Source organism: Penicillium coprophilum, assembly GCF_028826855.1.
Source record: "Penicillium coprophilum strain IBT 35676 chromosome Unknown utg000006l_segment0_segment0, whole genome shotgun sequence".
Taxonomy (NCBI): Eukaryota; Fungi; Ascomycota; class Eurotiomycetes; order Eurotiales; family Aspergillaceae; genus Penicillium; species Penicillium coprophilum.
Window position 1 is genome coordinate 487336 of NW_026622725.1, and position 23568 is coordinate 510903.

General features: G+C 29.6%; 1 protein-coding gene across 1 annotated transcript; it reads right to left on the reverse strand.

Moving 5' to 3' along the window:
• Positions 1 to 20167: 20167 nt before the first annotated feature.
• N7500_009204 (uncharacterized protein) lies at positions 20168 to 21514 on the reverse strand (the record flags this gene model as incomplete). Its single annotated transcript, XM_056680345.1, has 2 exons — positions 20168 to 21059; positions 21111 to 21514. The coding sequence occupies 2 exons, from the start codon at positions 21512 to 21514 to the stop codon at positions 20168 to 20170; spliced, it is 1296 nt and encodes a 431-aa protein (XP_056527727.1).
• Positions 21515 to 23568: the final 2054 nt, after the last annotated feature.

Below are 23568 nucleotides of genomic sequence, written 5' to 3' on the forward strand. Positions count from 1 at the left end.
AGGATAGATACTCTTTAATGATCCCTAGCTCCTTATATTAAAGATTAAAGTTAGTAGTAAACTAATATAGTATTAGTCTATAGATTATACTTAGCTTTAATTAACTATAATAGTAATAATAGTGTGAGCACTTTAGCAGAAATAATATTATAGCCTAATAGTAGGTTATAATATTTCATAGGGGAAGGTGTATTAGGTAAGCTTTATCTTATATAATATTGTATTATATAAGATATAGAAAGGTTTATACTTAGCTTAAGTAGATGATGATGTGAGTAGGTAGGAAAATTTGTATTTAATGGTTATCTAGCTATAAATCCTCCATTCCTTATATAGGCAAGCTCTAGTAGTATAGAATATCATAGAAAGTCATTAGTAATAGAATGACTTCATTATGATATCCTAGATTTATAGCGATATATTGTGAGTCATAATATAGTTTACCGTAAATAATATATCTAAGGTTCTCTTAGATACTACCAGTAAAATATATATCTTATTCTCACACACCATAGTATATAAATATATCTTAAAATTACTATTATGCTTACACTCTCGGTTTTCGAAATAGTATAACTCTAAGTGTACGAAATATAAGGATCTAAAAGTGATTATAGAGTGGTTTAAACTAGTTTAAAAAACGATCCTTTAATTTAGGATCGACCCCAATAATATTTATAACTTTAATAAGACTAGTTTCGCGATAGGATTAATAGTAACCGCGAAGGTTATAATAAGGAGTGAATACTACGGTCGGCGAGTACTTTTATAACCTAGAAATCGCGAGTAGGTAATAGTAATTAAGTATACAAATACTACTAGCTAGGCCCTCCCGCTATATATAATTTTTAAAGGTAAAGTCTTTATTAAATCCTAGTTCGATAGTCTCCTAGAGGATTAGCGATTTAAGGTTAGTCCTAATAGATAGACCTCTAATAAAATTAGACTTCGCTAGCTTAAAAAGCTCTTTATTCCTACTACTTCTTTATATATAAAGGGGGGTATTAGCTTTTAATACTTAATAGCTATAGAAGTTATTTAACCCTAAAGTTCGATAAAATCTATAAAGAAAATAAGATTATACTAATCTATACATCTCTATATTCTTCTTACCTTTTATAGCCTCTTAATATAGGCTATTTTACGGTATTAAAATATATATATAGTTAGCTAGTTAAATTAAAAATATAGATTAGGATATATTATATTAATAAACTTGATTTCCTCGAAGTATACCCTCTTATATAAAGTGAAGCTTTTAAATCGGAGACTATTAAGAATAGCTTCGGAGTAGCTAGCTTAGTCCCTTTCTTACTAGAGAGAGTGATTTCGAAGCTTAATATTCGGCTTCGAACCCCTACCCCCTAGCTAGCTAGGCTAGTGTTACGCACTAGCTAACTAGTCACGGTTAGGTTGGACGGTTCAGGGTATAGTTACCTTAATACGCCTTGGGTTCTCTAACGTCAACGATACGTCTGTTGTCACTAAGCTATTGCCTTGTCTTTTAGGCCTTACTTTAGCCGAAGTCCCTAGAAGTTATATCGAGGAATTAATACTAGGTAGAGTGCCGAGTAGATCTATACCGAAGTATTAGTCTAACTTATAGTGTTATTAAGTTATAACTAAGTTAAGAGTCGGTAGTCTTAAAGGTAGATATAAGTAATAATATGTTAATTAAAGATAAAGAACTAAACTAAGTATATAAATAAGTATCCTTATATATCCTTTATTTCCTAGAGTTAATAGTATCTAAGGAGTATACCCTACTCTATATAGTAGATTAACTCCCTAGAGTATATCCTACTTCTCTTAGCGTTTCTACCCCCTAGGGTTACGTAACCTAGTAGGTAGATCGGTTAGCTCTTAGTAGCCTATCTATATACCTATATAGGTTACCGGTAATTAGTGATAGATAGGTCTATAATATTATCTCCCCCTCTCCTAGGGTTTTATCCTTAAAGCTATTTAAAGCTAATAACTCCCTTAGGTATATAATATTTTTATTTATTTTTTCTCTTTTTTAGATTTCTCTTCCCTTAGTTATACTTTTCCTATAATATACTAGTTAATAATATAACTTATAAATAGAATAGGTTAAAATAGTATAATTTAATCCTCTTAAAAGGTTATTCTATTAATTTTCCTTGTAACTTCTATACCTCCTATAGTATTTATTATATAATAGCTCTGAAAAACTATAACTATATAGAGCATACTTATTATAGTTACTAGTATAAATAGAAACTTTATAGTAATATAGAGTAGGATACTATTCTTTAAAACGAGAAGAAGGTAGCTAAGGAGTTAGCTTTAGCTAAATAATAATAAATAGATCTTATGATAAAAATTATATATTTAAGAAAATAGTAGAAATATTTAAAGGAGCGGAGTGGTTATATACTTAGTTATAACTTAGATATAATAGTCTAGCTAGATAAGGAAGATCCTCTATCTACTATAGATCTTACTAAGCTAGATTATCTCGCTAATAAGTATAATACTTAGGTTCTTACTACTATATTAAACAGTCCTACTCTAATATAGATATTTAGTCTATTATCTCCTTCTATTCTTACAGGTATAGATTTTTCTTTTTTAAATAACCCTTCTTCCTTACTACTCGCTATATAGGAGTTCGCTTTACCTTCTAGTAGTACTATTAGATAAGCTAGTAGTAGCCCCTTAAATTTATAATAGGTTCCTATATATTTTCCGAGGTAGGGTATCCCTTCTATTATACTAAAAGCTACTACTAATTATTATACTATTAGTCTACTAGGATATATTTAACTTTATATTCTTCTTTAGTTTCTATATTAAGGTCTATATTAGTAGCGATTTTAGTATTAGCTAGTGTAGGTTTAAGTAATAAGATATAAAATACTAGATAAAGTCTTTATATACTATATAGGAGTTTTAATCGATAATTTATTTATCCGATTTTTTTATCGATTTTAAAAGGTCCTAATTATAGATAATCTAGCTTATCGCTTAGTTACTTAGTTTTAATATTTTATTATAGGAGATAGAGTTTTTCCCCCTTTTTTAGATCTAGCCCTCCCTTATATTAGTTATTATAGTATTTTTTTATATAGAGGTTAATAAAATTAATATCTCTTAATAGCTATAGATATAGCTATTTTAGCTCTATAGCCTTAAGTTATACTAACTTAGCTATAGTAGTCTTTTTTTATAGAGTTCTAATTACCCTTAGATAGTACCTAAAGTTTATATAGAATAGTGATTTATTAGTAGTTATATATATAGTGTTATTATATACTAATTATACTATTAGTAATAGTCCTACCTGATTATCTTACTAGTAGTTTATATAGTATCTTAGGTACTATTTTAGGGTCTAGTTTACCCTCTTAGTCTATCTATTAATTTATAGGTAGTAGATAGTAGAGAGTCTTAGCTTAAAATCTAATTAGTCTATAAATAATTACTATATATTTAAGGTAAATAGTTTATCTCTATCTAATATAATCTTAGTTAGTAATCTATAATTAGCGATTATATATTATAGGATAATATTAGCTATTTAGTTAGTAGTAATAGTTTCTATAGTTAGGATTATATAGGTATATTTTATTAGCCTATTAACTATAACTATAATTATATTATATCTATTAGATATTAGTAGCTTTATAATAAAGTCTATTATAATCTATTCCTATAGTTTAGTAGGTATTTCTAATAGTTATATTTCCCTATAAGATATATATTATATAGGTTTATTTCTCTAGTATATATTATAGTTTTAATATAGAATCTAACTTTTTAATATATATTTAGAAAATAATAATTTCTAGAAATATATTTAATAGTCTTTTCTATCCCTATATATCTATATATAGGGTTATTATAATATTTCTTTATTACTTCTTTCCTTATAGTTAAGGGTATATAGACTAGTCTATATATTAGGATAACTCCTTCTAGGTTCCTAATAAGGTTTCCTTTATTTCTAGCTAGTTCTTAGACTTAGTCTTTTTCTACTTTATCCTTAATCTTCTAGATTAGTTTATTATCTTATAGTTCTAGTATAGTAACTAATATCTAGTAGTTATATAAGATTATTCTATCTAAATTTTATTTTAGGATAGTAGCTTCTACTACTTTAGTTCCTAATTTATAATCTAGTTATCTACTAAGTATATCTACTTAGCTATTTTCTATTCCTTTATAATATTTAATCCTAAAATTATACTATACTAAGGTTTTAGCCTATTATACTTATTACTATATAAGTACTTTTATAGTAGTAAAGAATATAAGATTCTTATAGTCTAACTTAACTACTACTATATATTTAGCTCCTTTAGGATATACTCTCTAGACTTAGAATACTAATACTATAGCTAAGAGTTCCTTATTATATATATTATAGTTAAGTTCTACTAGGGTTATTTTTCTAGACTAGAATACTACTAGTTAGTATTTCCTATTTATTCCTAGCTAGGTAAGCCTTACTCCTAGGGTATAGTCTAAAGTATCTATTTCTATAGTAATAGATTAATTATAATTAAAGGTAGCTATAATAGTACCTTAGGTAAATAGCTTTTTAAGTTTATTAAATACTTATTCTATTTATTTATCCTATAAGAAGGGTTAATCCTTTTTAGTTAGTTAGTATAACCTAGTTACTATTTTAGTATATCTATCGATAATCTTCCGATAGTAATTAGCTAGTTCTAGGAATTATTATACTTCCTTAATATTTTTTAGTATTAGCTATTCTATAATACTTTTAACTTTATCTTTTTCTATCCCTAGCCTATTAGGACTAATATAATATCTAAGGAATATAGTTTCCTAGATATAAAACTTATATTTCTCAAGTTTAAGGGTAATTTCTATTTCCCTTAGCTTCTATAGTACTTTCTGTTACGGACCTATCAGGCATCCAACGACCCAAACTACCCCACTAGCATTAATAGGCCACCGAGAGCCAATAGATTAGGATCACGTATAAAGAATACCCTAACAAACTAGAATCTGTGTTACGTGATTATATAGGTAGTAGACCGGTCGACGGTAGAATAGTAGAAACCGCTAAGATAAATCTACTAAGCTACTATCTACCTAACTACCCTAGGAAGATAGAAGGATATATAAGGACACTTATTTATATACTTAGTTTAGTTCTTTGTCTTTAATTATATATTGTTACTTATATCTACCTTTAAGACTACCGACTCTCAACTTAGTTATAACTTAATAACACTATAAGCTAGACTAATACTTCGGTATAGATTTACTTAGCGCTCTACCTAGTATCGATTCCTCGATATAACTTCAGGGACTTAGGCTATAGTAAGGCCTAACGGATAAGGTAATAGCTTAGTAATAATAGATATATCGTTAACGTTAGAAAACCTAAGGTATATTAAAGGTAACTATACCCTAAACTATCTAATCTAACTATAACTAGTTAGCTAGTGTATAATATATTAAAGACTATCTTAAACTTAGTCTTAAGTCTAACTAACCGATAATATATCTTAAGCTAAGGAGAAAGTAACCTAGATCCTAGCCTAACCGCGAGGAGAAGAAGGCCTAGACTCTAATAATAAGAGAGATAAGACTATTATAAAGTAAGAAAAGTAATTAGCCGACCTATAATATAACTTAGAAAAAGTAATATAGGCTATTAACAATTAAGGTATATGTAAGCATAATAGTAATTGTAAGATATATATTTATATATTATGGTGTGTGAGGATAAGATATATATTTTACCGGTAGTATCTAAGAGAACCTTAGATATATTATTTACGGTAAACTATATTATGACTCACAATATATCGCCATAAATCTAGGATATTATAATGAAGTCATTCTATTATTAATGACTTTCTATGATATTCTATACTGCTAGAGCTTGCCTATATAAGGAATGAAGGATTCCTAGCTAGAAAATAATTATTCAATACAACTTTTCTTACCTCGCACCTATTATTATCTACTTAAGCTAAGTATAAACCTTTCTATATCTTATATAATACAATATTATATAAGATAAAGCTTACCTAATACACCTTCCCCTACAAAATATTATAAGCTACTATTAGGCTATAATATTATTTCTGCTAAAGTGCTCACAGGTTATGAGCCCGGCTTGCTATATATTTCCTAAATAGGAAATACCGATATATTGCCGAGCCTTCTCCGAATAATTACCGAATTACTATATTTAGTATATTACTAAATATAGTAACATACTATATTACTAAATATAGTACTATACTATATACTATTAAGTATATAGTGATATATTCTCACAATTATATATAGTATATATTACTATATATATAGTGAGCATACAAAAAACAATAGCAATTAGTAGCTATGAAGCTTGTGAGCACTTTAGCAGAAATAATATTATAGCCTAATAGTAGGTTATAATATTTTGTAGGGGAAGGTGTATTAGGTAAGCTTTATCTTATATAATATTGTATTATATAAGATATAGAAAGGTTTATACTTAGCTTAAGTAGATAATAATAGGTGCGAGGTAAGAAAAGTTGTATTGAATAATTATTTTCTAGCTAGGAATCCTTCATTCCTTATATAGGCAAGCTCTAGCAGTATAGAATATCATAGAAAGTCATTAATAATATAATGACTTCATTATAATATCCTAGATTTATGGCGATATATTGTGAGTCATAATATAGTTTACCGTAAATAATATATCTAAGGTTCTCTTAGATACTACCGGTAAAATATATATCTTATCCTCACACACCATAATATATAAATATATATCTTACAATTACTATTATGCTTACACACACCCCTTAATCCTTATAATCTTTATAAGGATTATAAGTATAAGTATATAGTATAAATATATATATTATAGGTCTTTATATAGTACCTAGCTCAGCTAGATCTATAAAAGCCTTATATAAGATATTATTGATATTCTTTGTTAAAAAGTCTGCTAGTATATATTTAGAAGGTATTTGATTAATAGTGATTTTACCTTCTAATAAAGCTTACCTTATAAAATAATATATTATTTCAATATGCTTTAAGCGTTTATAGAATTCTGGATTCTTAGCTAGTTTCTTAGCTAATTCACTATTAACTAAGATAGTAGGTATACTATTTATATATCCTAGATCTAGCTCTATATTTAATAAATTAAATATATTAGCCAGATATATAGCTTCTTTAGTAGCTTCTTTAAGTGCTATATATTTAGCTTTATAGCTACTAATTACTATTGTTTTTTATAGTTGAGAATTCTAACTAATAGGGTTATTAATCCCTATATTAGGGCTTAGGCTAAATATATAGCCTAATATAGATTTTCGTTAATCTAAATTATTACCCCAATTAGTATCAGAATAGCCCTTTATATATAGGTTATTACCTAAGTAATTATATACTAATCGTATATTAGGATATACTAGTAAATATTTCTAAATCCTATTTAGGGCTATAAAATAGTCCTTACTAGGATTACTTATATATCTAGCACAGTATATAGTAGCAAAGGTTATATTAGGCCTAGTTTTTAGGGCTAAATAGAGTAAAGACCCTATTTATTTCTAATATTCTTTAATATCTTGTGGGCTTATATTTGTAATATTCTTTTTAAGCTTTAAACCTAGTTTACCCAGTGTTTATATAGGCTTATAACTAGGATTATTATAAATAGAGAACTTATTTAATAGTTTCTCTATATATCCCTTTTGGTCTATATATAGTATCTTATCTTTATAGTTAATAGATATACTATTACCTAAGAATATAGATACTATACTAATTTCTTCTATCTTTATATAGTGCTTTATTTTAGCTACTATATTATAAATATAGCTTAAATCTTTGTATATTACTAATATATTATTAACGTGATAAATTAGTATATATTAATCTTTAGGATTTATATATATACCTTTATCGTATATAAAGACCTTAAAGTCAAATTTAGCTAATATATTAGATAGATATTTATACTAAAGCCTAGGGCTTTGTTTTAGACTATATAGTACTTTCTTTAGATAACAGCACTTATTAGGGTTATTATATACTCCTATAGGTAGGATAGTATATATTTTAGCATCTATATTAGTATATACAAAGGCATTTTTAATATTATATTGTAGTATATACTAGCCTTTATTAACTGCTATTATTAATATTAGATACTAGGACTTAGTTCTATATATAGTAGAAAAGGTTTCTAGGAAATTAATACCTAGTTTTTGCTAAAATCCTTGAATTACCTACCTAGCTTTATATCTAATAGTTTTATTACTATTAGTTATATAGTCCTTATCCAGATTAGGACTATTAATAGGTTTTTTCTTAAAAACCTACCTACCCTTAATAGGTTTTATATTAGGTGGTATATCTATTATTTTATAGGTTTCTTGTTTTTTAAGTTCTTTGACTTCCGCTAAGTAAGCCCTAAACCATTCATCCTTTTTAGGACTATTTATAGCTTTATCAAAGCTATTAGGTTTAGTTAATAGTGAAGCGGTTAATAGAAACCTATTATCTATATTAGTCTTAATAGAACTAATATAATTAGTTAGTATAGTGTCCTTAATAGTATATAATATAGGTATTTGAACTTCGACCCTATATTTAGGATCAGTATCAATTCTAGAGGTTTCTCCTCTAGTTAATACTCTATTATTATTACTTATATTATCCTTAATAGGACTATTAGGATCTATACTAACTTCCCTAGAATTTAAGTCTTTTTGACTACTAGGATTTAAGTCTTTTAGACTAATTAACTTAGTCCTATAGGGATCTATATCTCGAGATATTTCTCTTAGGAATTGATTTTTATATATAGTAATATCCCTAGACTATAGGTATTTTTGCCTTTTATAGTCCTATATTTTATAGTGATTATAATCACTATATCCTATTAAAATAGCTTCTTCCTTTCTAGGAGATAGCTTAGTCTTATATTTATTTGTATAATAGTAGGCTAAAGAGCCCTAAGTCCTAATATTAGTTATATTAGGCTTTACCCTATTTAATAATTTATAAGGGGTTAAAAATCCTAAAGCTCTATATAGGGTCCTATTATATATATAGGTTATAGCTTAGAGTGCTTCTCCCTATAGATAATTAGGGCTTTTAGACTAAATAAGCACTACCCTTACTTTATTAAATAAAGTAAGGTTAATCCTTTCAATTAGCCTATTAGGTTCCTTAGTATAACTAGGAATAGTTATATAACTAATACTATATTTATTTAGGGCTAATTAAAATTACTTATTAATATATTCTCTACCTTTATTAGTAAAGAACTATTTAATCTTTCTTTTTGTATGATTTTCTATAAAGACCTTAAAATCTTCGAATACTTTATAAGTATTATCTTTGGAATATAATAGACTAATCCAAAGATATCGAGATTTTTTATCTAGGAAGGTGATATAATACCTATATTTATTATAGGTAGGTAGTAATAGACCACCTAAATCACTATATATCCTATCTAAAATATCAAATTTAGTAGGATTATTTAACTTCCTATATATATATCTATTATCTTTAGATAAAAGATATACTTTACATTTTTTATTAAGGAAAGCCTTAATATATTCTAGGGTTATATTAATCCCTAGGGCCTTTAATAGAATTTTTAAGGGCTATATATTAATATACCCTAGTCTAATATACCACTTTTGTATATTATCCACTATATTACTATCTATAGTCCTTTTAGGAATATAGCTATTATTATTATTACTATTAGTAGGTATACTAGGTTAATTAGTCCTAGTAGCTACTATAGTATTTATAGTTCTTTGTAATATAGTGGTTTTTATATAATATAGATTATCTTTCTTATTAGCTATAGCAACTATTTTCTTTAAAGGTATATATAAGTATACCTTATTTTTTATAAATAGGGCTATTAAATTAGATAACTAGTGTATACTAATAAGATTAATACCTAGATTAGGTATATAAAAAAGATTTTTTAATAAGTATATATATCTAGTATTAGATTTTATATATATATTACCTTTATAGGTTACTTTAATAGTATTAGCTTTACCCTACTTTACTATAGTAGTAGTAGGTTTAGTAGAAGAAAGATATTACAATTTATATACAGTACTAATAGTGGTAGCACTATTAAGAATAAAATCCACTTTTTCTTTTATAGGATTTAATCCTATATCATCTAGTGGTTTTTTAGTCAATAGTTTAGTACTATATAATAATAGAGGATATACCTCTTCTATATTATTATCTATATCTAGTAATTGATTATCAGTTTGATTATTAGGCTGATTTTCAATACTAGTATATAGTTCTTTATCTAATTTAGGTAAATCAGATAGATTAGATAATATATCTATATCTTTAGTAGATTTAGGGGTATCTACTATATTAGATATAATCTAATCTTGTGATTCTAGCTATTTAGGAGTCCTAGGGCTTATTGAATTTATAGTTTTAGCCCTAAAGGATTCCTTAGTAGTAGAAATAGGGGGTTTAATAGTCTTTTTAGCCCTTTTACCTTTCGGAATCTAGCCCTTAGGAGCTAGATTAGGAAATAATAGCTAGTAGGTATTAGTATTATAACTAATTACCTTATAGTGTTAGTAGTATTTTCCTTTAAAAGGCTTATTTTTATACGATTTATAATACTTATATTTAAGTATTATAATATTCGTATAATAACTACCTTTATATATAGAAGATTCCCTACCCCTAGCTTTATTAATTAATCTAGAAAATAAGGTTTCCACTATATATAATTTAGGGTCATTTCTCAATAATTAGGTTATATTTTGAATAAACCCTTTATAGTTATCATTTAGACTATTAAGAACCTAGGCTATCACTACCTAATTAGGTAGATCAATACCTTTACCCTTAAGGTTATCTACTAAGGTTTTAACCTTATTAAGATATTCTTCTATTGAATTAAAATCGTTTAATCCAGTGTTAAAGAAATCTTTTAGGGTTAAATATTCAGTAGTAAAACCCTTAGGGTTATATAGGGCTTCTAAGCGAAGCCAGGCCTTATTAGCACTCTCTATATCTTTTAGATATAGGAGGGGCCTATTATCACAATAAAGCTTTAAAATAGATATAGCCTTATTGTTTTTAACACTAATAGAAGGAGTTTCTATAGGTGTATATAGGTCATCCTTTATTAGGGCTGCTTTAACCCTAATAGACTATATAGTATAGTTCTCCGAGCCCCTAAGTTTAGGGAGATATATCTTGTCTAGGGAGGTTATAGTAAGATATATAATAAATATCGGAGATTAGGTATATATATATAGTAATATATACTATATATAATTGTGAGAATATATCACTATATACTTAATAGTATATAGTATAGTACTATATTTAGTAATATAGTATGTTACTATATTTAGTAATATACTAAATATAGTAATTCGGTAATTATTCGGAGAAGGCTCGGCAATATATCGGTATTTCCTATTTAGGAAATATATAGTAAGCCGGGCTCATAACCTATAAGTACTTTAGTAGAAATAATATTATAGCCTAATAGTAGCTTATAATATTTTGTAGGGGAAGGTGTATTAGGTAAGCTTTATCTTATATAATATTGTATTATATAAGATATAGAAAGGTTTATACTTAGCTTAAGTAGATAATAATAGGTGCGAGGTAAGAAAAGTTGTATTGAATAAATTGTTTTCTAGCTAGGATTCCTCCATTCCTTATATAGGCAAGCTCTAGCAGTATAGAATATCATAGAAGGTCATTAATAATATAATGACTTCATTATAATATCCTAGATTTATGGCGATATATTGTGAGTCATAATATAGTTTACCGTAGATAATATATCTAAGGTTCTCTTAGATACTACCGGTAAAATATATATCTTATACTCTCACACCATATTATATATCTTACAATTACTATTATACTTACATAGATTATAGTAGAATAGCCAGTGTAATATACTATAATAAACTATATATAATCTATAGGTCTAGTAAGTTAGATCTAGGTATTAAACTAAGGCTACTAGCGTAGATAAAGAAACTATAATAGCGAAAAGAATACTAAAGAATTTAGTATAATAGGTAATAGATATATAACTATCGGAACTAGCTATCTAAGTATCTAGCTATAATAATATTAGGAACTTATATTAAACTCTATATATAGTTACCTATAGGAAGAGCCTAGATACTTATTAACTTAGGGGCTATAAATAATTTTATAAGCCTAATATTCTAGGAAGAATAAGGAATTTAAACTATAATATTACCTTATATAATCCTAGTTAGTAGACTAGATAGAGAAGTACTCTTAGAAAGAGTAAGTAAAGAAACTATAGTCCTTAGGATAAATATTAATAACTACCTAGAGAATATTAAGTTTAATATTCTTATAATTAGGAACTATAATATTATCCTTAGAATACTATAGCTAAGAAGGTATAACCCTAGTATCGATTAGTAGAAGGAGACTATTAAATTTAACTAATATAAGTATATTAAGAAGGGACCTATTAATCGCTTAAGAATTAGAAATTAGTAAATAAAATAGGAAGAAACCCTAAGCGTAATAGAATAAGTACTAGATATAACTAACTAAGAGCTAGCGGAATATATACTAGTTAAAAACGAAAAGCTATATATAACTAATAGCGAACTATAGATTCTAGAAGAGTATAAGGATTACTAGGATATATTTACTCTACTAAAGGAAGGGGAGCTACCTAAGTATAGACTATTCGACTATAAGATTAATATTATAGAAGGTTCTAAACTAACTTTTAAACCTATCTATTAACTATTATAGAAGGAATCTAATATACTTAAGGAATATATTAATAATAACCTAAAGAAAGGTTATATCTAAGCCTCGAAATCACTAGCTAGATACCTAATTATCTTTATACCTAAGAAAGATAGTTAGCTATAGCTTTATATAGACTATTAATATCTAAATTCGATTACTATTAAAAACCGCTATCTACTACTATTTATTTATAAGATATAGGGTAGGATTAGAGGAGTAAAATACTTTATAAAGTACGATATTACTAATACTTACTTTTATATTAGAATTAAGCTAGGATATAAGTAGAAGATAGTATTTAGAACTAAGTTCGGACACTATAAGTACTAAGTAATACCTTTTAGCCTTACTAATATACTAGCTATATTTTAGCGATTTATATTTAAAGTACTCGAAGAATACTTAGATATCTTCGTTATTATATACCTTAATAATATCTTAGTGTTCTCTAGAATAAAGGAGGAATATATTCTATATAACTAGAAAGTATTATAGAAGCTAAGGGAAGTAGAAGTTACCCTTAAACCTAAGAAATATAAGTTTTATATCTAGGAAACTATATTCCTTAGATACTATATTAGTCCTAATAGACTAGGAATAGAAGAAGATAAAGTTAAAAGTATTATAGAATAGCTAACGCTAAAGAATATTAAGGAAGTATAATAATTCCTAGGACTAGCTAATTACTATTAGAAGATTATCGATAGATATACTAAAATAGTAACTAGGTTATACTAACTAACTAAGAAGGACTAACCCTTTATATAGGATAAATAAGTAGAATAAGTATTTAATAAACTTAAAAAGCTATTTACCTAAGGTACTATTATAGCTACCTTCAATTACGATTAACCTATTACTATAGAAATAGATACTTTAGATTATACCCTAGGAGTAAGGCTTACCTAACTAGGAATAGATAGGAAATACTAACTAGTAGTGTTCTAGTCTAGAAAAATAATCCTAGTAGAGCTTAACTATAATATATATAATAAGGAACTCTTAGCTATAGTGTTAGTATTCTAAGTCTAGAGAGTATATCTTAAAGGAGCTAAATATATAGTAGTAGTTAAATTAGACTATAAGAATCTTATATTCTTTACTACTATAAAAGTACTTATATAATAATAAGTATAATAGGCTAAAACCTTAGTATAATATAATTTTAGAATTAAATATTATAAGGGAATAGAAAATAGCTAAGTAGATATATTTAGTAGATAACTAGACTATAAATTAGGGACTAAAATAGTAGAACCTACTATCCTAAAATAAAATTTAGATAGAATAATCTTATATAATCACTAGATACTAGCTACTATACTAGAGCTATAAGATAATAAATTAATCTAGAGGATTAAGGATAAAGTAGAAAAGGACTAGGTCTAAGAACTAGCCGGAAACAAAGGAAACCTTATTAGGAACCTAGAGGGAGTTATCCTAATATATAGACTAGTCTATATACCCTTAACTATAAGAAAAGAAGTAATAAGGAAATATTATAATAACCCTATATATAGATATATAGGGATAGAAAAGACTATCGAATATATTTTAAGAAACTATTATTTTCTAAATATATATTAAAAGGTTAGGTTCTATATTAAAAACTATAATATATATTAGAGAAATAAACCTATATAATATATACTATATAGGGAAATATAATTATTAGAAATACCTACTAAACTATAGGAATAGATTATAATAGACTTTATTATAAAGCTACTAATATCTAGTAGGTATAATATAATTATAGTTATAGTCGATAGGCTAATAAAATATACCTATATAATCCTAACTATAGAAACTATTACTACTAACTAAATAGCTAATATTATCCTATAATATATAATCGCTAACTATAGATTACTAACTAAGATTATATCTAATAAAGATAAGCTATTTACTTCGAATATATAGTAATTATTTATAGACTAATTAGGTATTAAGCTAAGACTCTCTATAGCCTACTACCTATAGACTAATAGGTAGACTAAAAGGGTAAATTAGACCCTAAAGTAGTACCTAAGATACTATATAAATTACTAATAAGATAATTAGGTAGGACTATTACTAATAGCGTAATTAGTGTATAATAACGCTATATATATAACCACTAATAAATCACTATTCTACGTAAACTTTAGGTACTACCTAAGGGTAATCGGAACTCTATAAGAAAAAACCGCTATAGCTAAATTAGTATAACTTAAGGCTATAGAGCTAAAATAGCTATATCTATAGCTATCGAGAGATATTAATTTTATTAACCTCTATATAAAGAAATACTATAATAACTAATATAAGGGAGGACTAGACTTAAAAAAGAGGGAAAAAGTCTATCTTCTATAATAAAATATTAAAACTAAGTAACTAAGTAATAAGCTGGACTATCTATAATTAGGACCTTTTAAAATTAACGAAAAAATTAGATAAGTAAATTATCGGTTAAAACTCCTATATAGTATATAAAGACTTTACCTAGTATTTTATATCTTATTACTTAAACCTATACTAGCCGATACTAAAATCGCTACTAATATAGATATCGATATAGAAACCGAAGAAGAATATAAAGTTAAATATATCCTAGTAGACTAATAGTATAATAATTAGTAATAGCTTTTAGTATAGTAGAAAGGATACCCTACCTTAGAAAATATATAGGAACCTATCGCGAACTTAAGGGGCTACTATTAGCTTATTTAATAATACTACTAGAAGGTAAAGCGAACTCCGGAATAGCGAAAGATAAGGAAGACTTAGAATCCTAGAAAGAAGAAGGGAGACTAATAATTTCCGATAATATCTAATCGAAGTTAGGATAATTAGTAGTAGCGGCTAAGTACTCTAGATTAAGGGTAGAAAAAGGAGGCTACTTAGGGGATAAATATTTTTTATCGAGAATATAAAGAAACTTAGTATTATACTCTAATATTTTAAAGCCTTTTTATTTTAAGAAAGCTATTTACTTTCTTAACTATCACTAACGCGATATAGCTTCTTAATATTATTTTTATTTATTTAGTAATTTTTAGTATAACTCTATAAGATAAGATTATAGCGTAGATAACTTAGGCTCTAGTAAATTAAGCTTATTTTTATTCCTTTTAATATCGATAGAAAGTTTATCTTCGGTATTATATAATAGATCCTATTTATAAGAAGTATAGAAGTCTTATTTATATAACCTACCTATCTATATATAAGCGGTATACTTAGAATAATAACGAGAACGATCTATTATATAAGATATATCTAAACTAAGGTAGTGACTATAAGGAATAGTAGTTATAAAACTATTTACCTTAATATAATCTACTTATATATAATAAGTAATTAAAGAATTATAAGGAAGTTTAGAGATACTTTCTAAGATAGAATTAGCCTTACGTTTAGGTATAATAGAATAGAAAGAACTAGAAACCTAACTTACTAAGAAAGAGAGAGACTATAGCTTTATAAGCTTCGAGGATAAAACTCCTAGGGAGGAGGAAGTGATATTATAGACCTATTAGGTATCTAACGACCTAAACTACCCTACTAGTATTAATAGACCACTAAGAGCTAATAGATTAGGATTATATATAAAGAATACCCTAATAAACTAGAATCTATATTATATAATTATATAGGTAGTAGACTAGTCGATAGTAGAATAGTAGAAACTACTAAAATAAATCTACTAAGCTACTATCTACCTAACTACCCTAAGAAGATAGGAGGATATATAAGGATACTTATTTATATACTTAGTTTAGTTCTTTATCTTCAATTATATATTATTACTTATATCTACCTTTAAGACTACCGACTCTTAATTTAGTTATAACTTAATAACACTATAAGCTAGACTAATACTTCGGTATAGATCTACTCGGCGCTCTACCTAGTATCGATTCCTCGACACAACTTCTAGGGACTTAGGCTATAGTAAGGCCTAACGGATAAGGTAACAGCTCAGTGACGATAGACATATCGTTGACGTTAGAAAACCCGAGGTGTATTAAAGGTAACTATACCCTGAACCGTCCAACCTAACCGTGACCAGTTAGCTAGTGCGTAACACTAGGATTAGGTATTTAGAGTTATAACTAATAATATAACTAAGAATAAGATAATTATAAGTATAATAGTAATTATAAGATATATTTATATACTATAGTGTGTGAGGATAAGATATATATTTTACCGGTAGTATCTAAGAGAACCTTAGATATATTATTTATGGTAAACTATATTATGACTCATAATATATCGCCATAAATTTAGGATATTATAATGAAGTTATTCTATTATTAATGACTTTCTATGATATTCTATACTACTAGAGCTTACCTATATAAGGAATAGAGGGTTCCTAGCTAGATAATCAACGAATATAACTTTTCTTACCTCTCACCTATTATTATCTACTTAAGCTAAGTATAAACCTCTCTATATCTTATATAATATTATATTATATAAGATAAAGCTTACCTAATATATATTCCCCTACAAAATATTATAACCTACTATTAGGCTATAATACTATTTCTACTAAAGTACTCATAATAATAGTTAATACTATTTAGTAGATACTCCCTAGTAATATAATAGTAATCTAAATACTCTATCTAAATCTCTTTAATTCTAATAGAAGAACTAATCTTATTTCCCTATAATTATATTATTTACTTAAAATATTCTTTCTATCCTAGTAACTAATACTAATATTAAATAGCTCTATAATACTACTTAGGATATTTATTACTACTATTATAGTTATCTAAAGTCTAAAATAATTAAGGAGCTTATATTATTTCTATATATAATAAGATTTAATATTAAGTATACTAAGGTAAAGTAGCTTAAGTAGTTCTTTATACTAGCTAAGATTAAGTTAGTAAAGGAGTAGAATAATAAATATATAGAGGATACTAAACTTAACCTAATTAGTGATAATAAAGAGAAAGAAGGAGTAGATAATAGACTATAAGAGATACCTCCTTATTTAATAGATATAGATATAGAGATAATAGAGCTAGAGTTACTAGAGAGTGTAACTTAGAGATAGGCCTTAGGGAGGAAGTGTAAAAGTAGGGTAGATAAGGATTTTAAGTAATATTAGAGAAATATATCCTAATTTAATTATTTAATTTATTCTTAATTTTTTCTAGAAGAGCGCTATAAGTAAAATACTTAATATTATAAGTAAAAAATATATTAATTATATAGTTATATATTAGAAGCCTATTTATCTAGTTTACACTATATTAGGGCCCTAATAGGTTACCTAATAGGTTTTAGGTTATAAGCTATAACCTAAAACCTATCGTTAGGTCGAAGTAATAGACCTAAGACCCATTTTGGGTTAGGTTGGGTTAGGTTAGGTCCGGGTTAGAGTGGGTTGTGCCGAAGTCTACTATAGTAGCGCGCTATACCACGAATTGATAAGAGTTCTTGATTCTTAAAAGCCTAGATGGCTGATAAGATTCTACCCTCTTACTCTATTGAATTTCTAGAGTTTTGAGAGCGAATTGGTGGTTCAATGGGTGGTTGAACTAATTGATTGCTAATTCATGGACGCGTTTTGGGTGGGGTGCGTAGCTCGCTACTGAAATATATTAAGAGATTTATTTCGAGAGGGCTTAGCTCATAGGAGAATCCTCTTGAGAGGAAATTAGTCACAGTACGGCCAACTCAAGAGTATATGCGACACAGAAGGGTAGACGTCATATGAGCCGGGTCTTCATGCTATTTCTCTCCTAGCCCAATCATTCTGGGCCTGGGTCGGTCTTGACCCGGAGATAGGGGGTGCTTGGCGTCGGCGTAACGCCTAGCGTAACGCCCACGAGCTTCATATTCAAAGCATTATATGTCATTTATAAATTGCCCCGGAAAATTATTTATATAGAGTCCTATTAAAGGCTCAAAGGCTTAAATGCGTTTATGTTCGTAGTCGCTATTAGTATTGGGCTCCTTTACGCATTCTGCTGGCCCCCTCTAGTATATTATATAATGGGGGGGATGTGGGTATAGGGGTGTCAATACTTCAGAGGCTATTTGAGGATATATAATAATGTAAAATTGGGTACTTTTGATATGATAGATACACACAAAAGATACCTAAAAACTCGAATGTTTCATTTGGTGGGAATGTTCCGGTAGGCGGGACAGACCTACGCGCTAGCGCTGGCATTGCGACAGTCTTTTATTACGCCATCAGAATAATTTGACTACTCCAAGTTGGAGAAAGGAGTAGCGGCTGGCCCATAACTAGCTAGTTGGGTGGATGTTCGCACTGGCTCCCTGCACAGCTCCCTTTGCTCAATGTACAGTAAGGAAACAATATCAAAGTGGAAATACTGTCTTAATCAACCAGATGTACTCAGACAGCTAAACACAAATGATTTCTAGTGCAGTCATCGAAATAGCGAAATTATAAAACAAAACCAGCCACGAGCCATTCAGAATACATATCAGCAAGATTTTAAATCCGACTGAGCTGCCACCAAAGCAGAGAAGACCAGTTCTGAAAGAAGATGAACGTCTCAGATCAGACTTCAATGTTTGGTCGGAACTTAGGGTTTCCAATCTATGTATTAACATGATTAGCGACTGATCACGAAAGCTAAGAAGCCAATACATTACCTCCTAATTAAGAGTGCGATGAAGCGGCTCGGAGCCCTTTGGCTATTGCAAGTGGGAAAGATGCCCTTCCTTCCATATGACTTCACTATGGCTTTTAGAAGCCCGCTGTATTATAGTATCGGATGTATTACTAAGGCACTGGCGCGCATACTTTTTGGCTGTGACAGATCGTGCACTTATGAAATTGGAGTTTGCGGAGCCAATAAACTAGAAAGCATACTCCTCTGCGACAATATCCTCGAAGACATTGTGTCGTTCGTTGCCTTTCCCTGCCTAAAGATCATAGCGTTCGTCTATCTTCCTCCCGGTGGGTTGATATAAGTTCTCCATCTTTATAGTTTCTGGGATACCATGTAACAAGGTCAAATTAAACTCTCCGAGAGGGAGTACAAGTTAAGGCTCTGATGTCTACTTGTCGTGATTGAACCATGGATCGATGACGATACACGCCACGTGGGGCTTATCTGTCCCGGAACGAGGAAAGCACACGAAACAATATTGTAAAGCTAAGTGTCTTGTTGGGAGGATGCTATAATCAAATTACAAATGGCCGGGCTCGAGATATCAAGCTTCTAGAAGGTAACAAACAGCACGTTCCCAGCATGTGCTGCAAGTATCTAGTTACATACGGCCTAAAAGGCAATTTGAAAACAAGAAATCGCTTTGAATCATCTAACACAGGTCGATCAGGACGAGGAATGATAAATGGTTAGATAAAATCCATTGACCTCCTTCATTCGCATTCAGCTGATTCTTTTTCATCACGCGTCCAACGCTTTCTCACTTCGTTAGAAGACGGGCGATACCTTGTTCCAAGCCTCATTTGTTCCCGCTCGGGCTTGTTCATATTTGGGTAGGATTGCCCGAATTGCTGAGCACTCCTGGCTGGAATCTGTCCCGTGGCTCGATCATCAGTGTTACTAGAAGCATAGGATAAAGCTCCAAACCGACTCGCATATCTTTTGTCCGTCAAATCCCGAAGTGCTTCTTCCGTCATCGAGCCTACTAGTTGTGCTGAATTACCCAGCGATAAAGCTTTCTTCACATCGAAAAGATCTGCTAGGGTATTCACAACAACTTGATCGCTCTCGCCATCTGCAACGACCTCTCCCACTCTGTATTCTTTCCGATTCGATACTTCGCTCGCTACCTTGCAGATCTCTAGGCATTGCTTGGAAGCATCGATGTCGTTTATTAAGCGTGTCCTCTCGTTCTCGTCGCCAGGTTCGTTGTTCGACACAAGGATTTCCAGTCGGGCCCGGAGCCGACGGATAATCGTATCGAAATTATTTTGATTTTCGCCTAGAGCCTGTCGGGTGATTCTTTGGGCCTCAAAGAGATGATCCTTTCCCCCTCCATTTCGTGTCCCCTGAAAAAGGGACGAGTCTTGACCAGCTAAGGATGCGATGTAATGACTTGCATTTTCACAAATACGAAGGCACTGTTTAGTTACTTCCTTTTCGTCTTCAAGATCGAGACTTGAGCTTGAAGTGATCGTGTTGTCGATGGAGAGCTGCACCATCTTCTCGTCAACTCGTTGTAAGTGAACCTCTAGGGAATACATTGTGTCCTTGATCATTTCGTTATAATCCTCGAGAGCTTTTCGAGATACTTTGGCATTATGGCTGAAATGGTCTTAGTTGGTTTTCTCCAAAAAAAAGAAGGGGTTGACGAACATGGTCAAGGTGCCCAAGCCGACCGATATTGTGGATTTATAGCCAGATATTGTATCGATAAATTCATGAATGTCACCTCTCATGAATTCCATCTTCGTCCAGTCTTTAAAGTTGGTCTTAGATTTGCTTCCGAAAGCCTGCATAGATTTCTCAAAATCGCGGCATACTTGGGCACATCTCTCAATAGGACCTTTGAGAAGCGCCAGCATCTGTGCCTCAGTACCAATCACTTGCTCTAACGAGTCTAGTATTGTGATGAGATCGCACAGCTCATTCTGTAGTCTGGCTAGTGTTTTGTCGCGATCTTTGAATCGTATGATAGTTTCGCGGAGCGCTTTTGTTGATTGAACAGCAGCTGTAATGACCGCTAATAGCGAGACACTGATGCTCAAAGGATCTGCCATCTTGAGCGAGGCCTCTTTTGACTTGCTTGTAACAGAAGTCAATTTCAATCGGCATTGACGTAAATTATTAGGTTGGGGAACAGCGGCGTAGCTGTTAGTGAGGCTGGGTGAACGAGATGAAGGTGAGCAACCTTGGGAGGGGTAAGTTATGTTCAGGGCCTAAACAGGGTAATTGTAACTAGCGCCGCGCTAGGGAGGGCAGGTCGTCATGTGATTTTTCCACGGCGAATTAGGCTCAAGCTCTTCCAAGGTTTGATCCAACCCTGACTAAGCTATGTCGCCTCGAGCCTATGAAATGAAGACCCAGCTGGTGTGCAGCGACTACTTTGATCAGTTTGGTTGCTGCGTTCTGCGAATAGAGGCTCCAACGTACTGTAACTGACTAGTTAATATTTGGGCTTCATTAGTTAGTAAAATATCGCGATTGACTTAGTTACGATACCGAAAAATAGATACGGCAATGTGATTTGGTGCGGTAATGATAATGGCGATTTACGCAAGCGCCTTCCACATATGGCTGAGGTCCGTCAGCAGTGGCCCTTGTCATAGCTAAGTCAATACAAGAACTGGTCCGAAATACCGGATGAACCGCTGAGAAAAGACTATTTTCTTGAAGAGCCTTATACTAGCCTACTGAGTGAAGTTCTGGCCTCCGTGATTGGTATGGGACACTTGGATAGAGTAGACGGAGATTCGAATGCTCGCTGTGGTAAGAAGATCCGGTGCAGGTAGTGCTATAACTTCTCGATCATACTATTGCTCTGATTTTATTATTGTGACTCGTTATTAGATATCATGGCTACGAGTGGTCATCAATGTATTTTCTCAAAATCAATATAGGATGGATCGAAATCAGTTTCACCACTTACGCACAGAGATTCTTTCTCGAATTCTTATTCAAAACACGCTATACCTATTATAGTTACTCTTCCCCTGTCTTGGCAGTGATCCAGTACAATTGTAAACGGGCAATTTAAAAATAGCTTCTGTATTCAGCCTATGCTATATAGACTACGGCACGATCCGCAATATCCGCGGATATCCGCAATCTATATCCACAAAGTGCGGATTTGGATATTTTTTGATATCCAATATCCGTAGCCTTAAGGATTTAGATATAGACCTTATATCTATTAGATATCCGTAGATATCTAATACTAGAGTGTAGATATTACTATAAGGCTTATATTTAGTAGTAGTATAGTACTTAGAGAGCTTTTTCTTTACTATTTAGAGTACCTATAATATCTATTTCTTCTAGATTATACCTTTATTCTTAAGCTTTACCTTAGCTATATTAAGATAAGAGAAAAGCTTATTATAGATACTATAGATATTATATATAGTAATATCCTTTATCTTTAATAGTATTATTATTAAATTAAAGAAGGGCTTTATTAGAAGAAGAAGATACTTAACTTAACACTACTCTTCCTAATTAGGCTTAAAATAAAGATATTAATAATTAGTATAATACTAATTATAGAATAGCTAGAGCTTCTTAGTATAGTTAAGTATTAGAAATATAGAATTCTATTATATCTAAATATCCTAGATTAAAATTAATATAGACTCTAGCTAAAGGGCTATAAATATCTCCTAATATTATAGGCTTATATTAATAAAGACTACTAGTCCTTAGATCTTCTATACTTTTATTAGTCTAGCTATTATAAGGATCTAGGGGTAGAAAATATACCTTTTTTAATATATCTATAATCTAGATACTACTAGAGATATTATACTTATTCTAGAAAGAGTAGGTTTTTTCCTTAGACTACTCTAACTTAATCTCTTTATTACTTAGTACTACCTTAAGCTTCCTAAGAAGCTTATTTAGACTTAGTTAGATTATATAGATAATATATAGGATATAGAAGATTAAGAGATCTAATAAATACTAAGACTAAAGATAGTCCTAGACACTTTATATTAAAGTATTATTATTAGTTATATTATCTATAGTCACTAATAGGATATAATCCGAGATACTATACTCTATTAGGATCTAGGTTATAGTTCTACTAAGATTTTCACTAGTATAGGAGCTATGA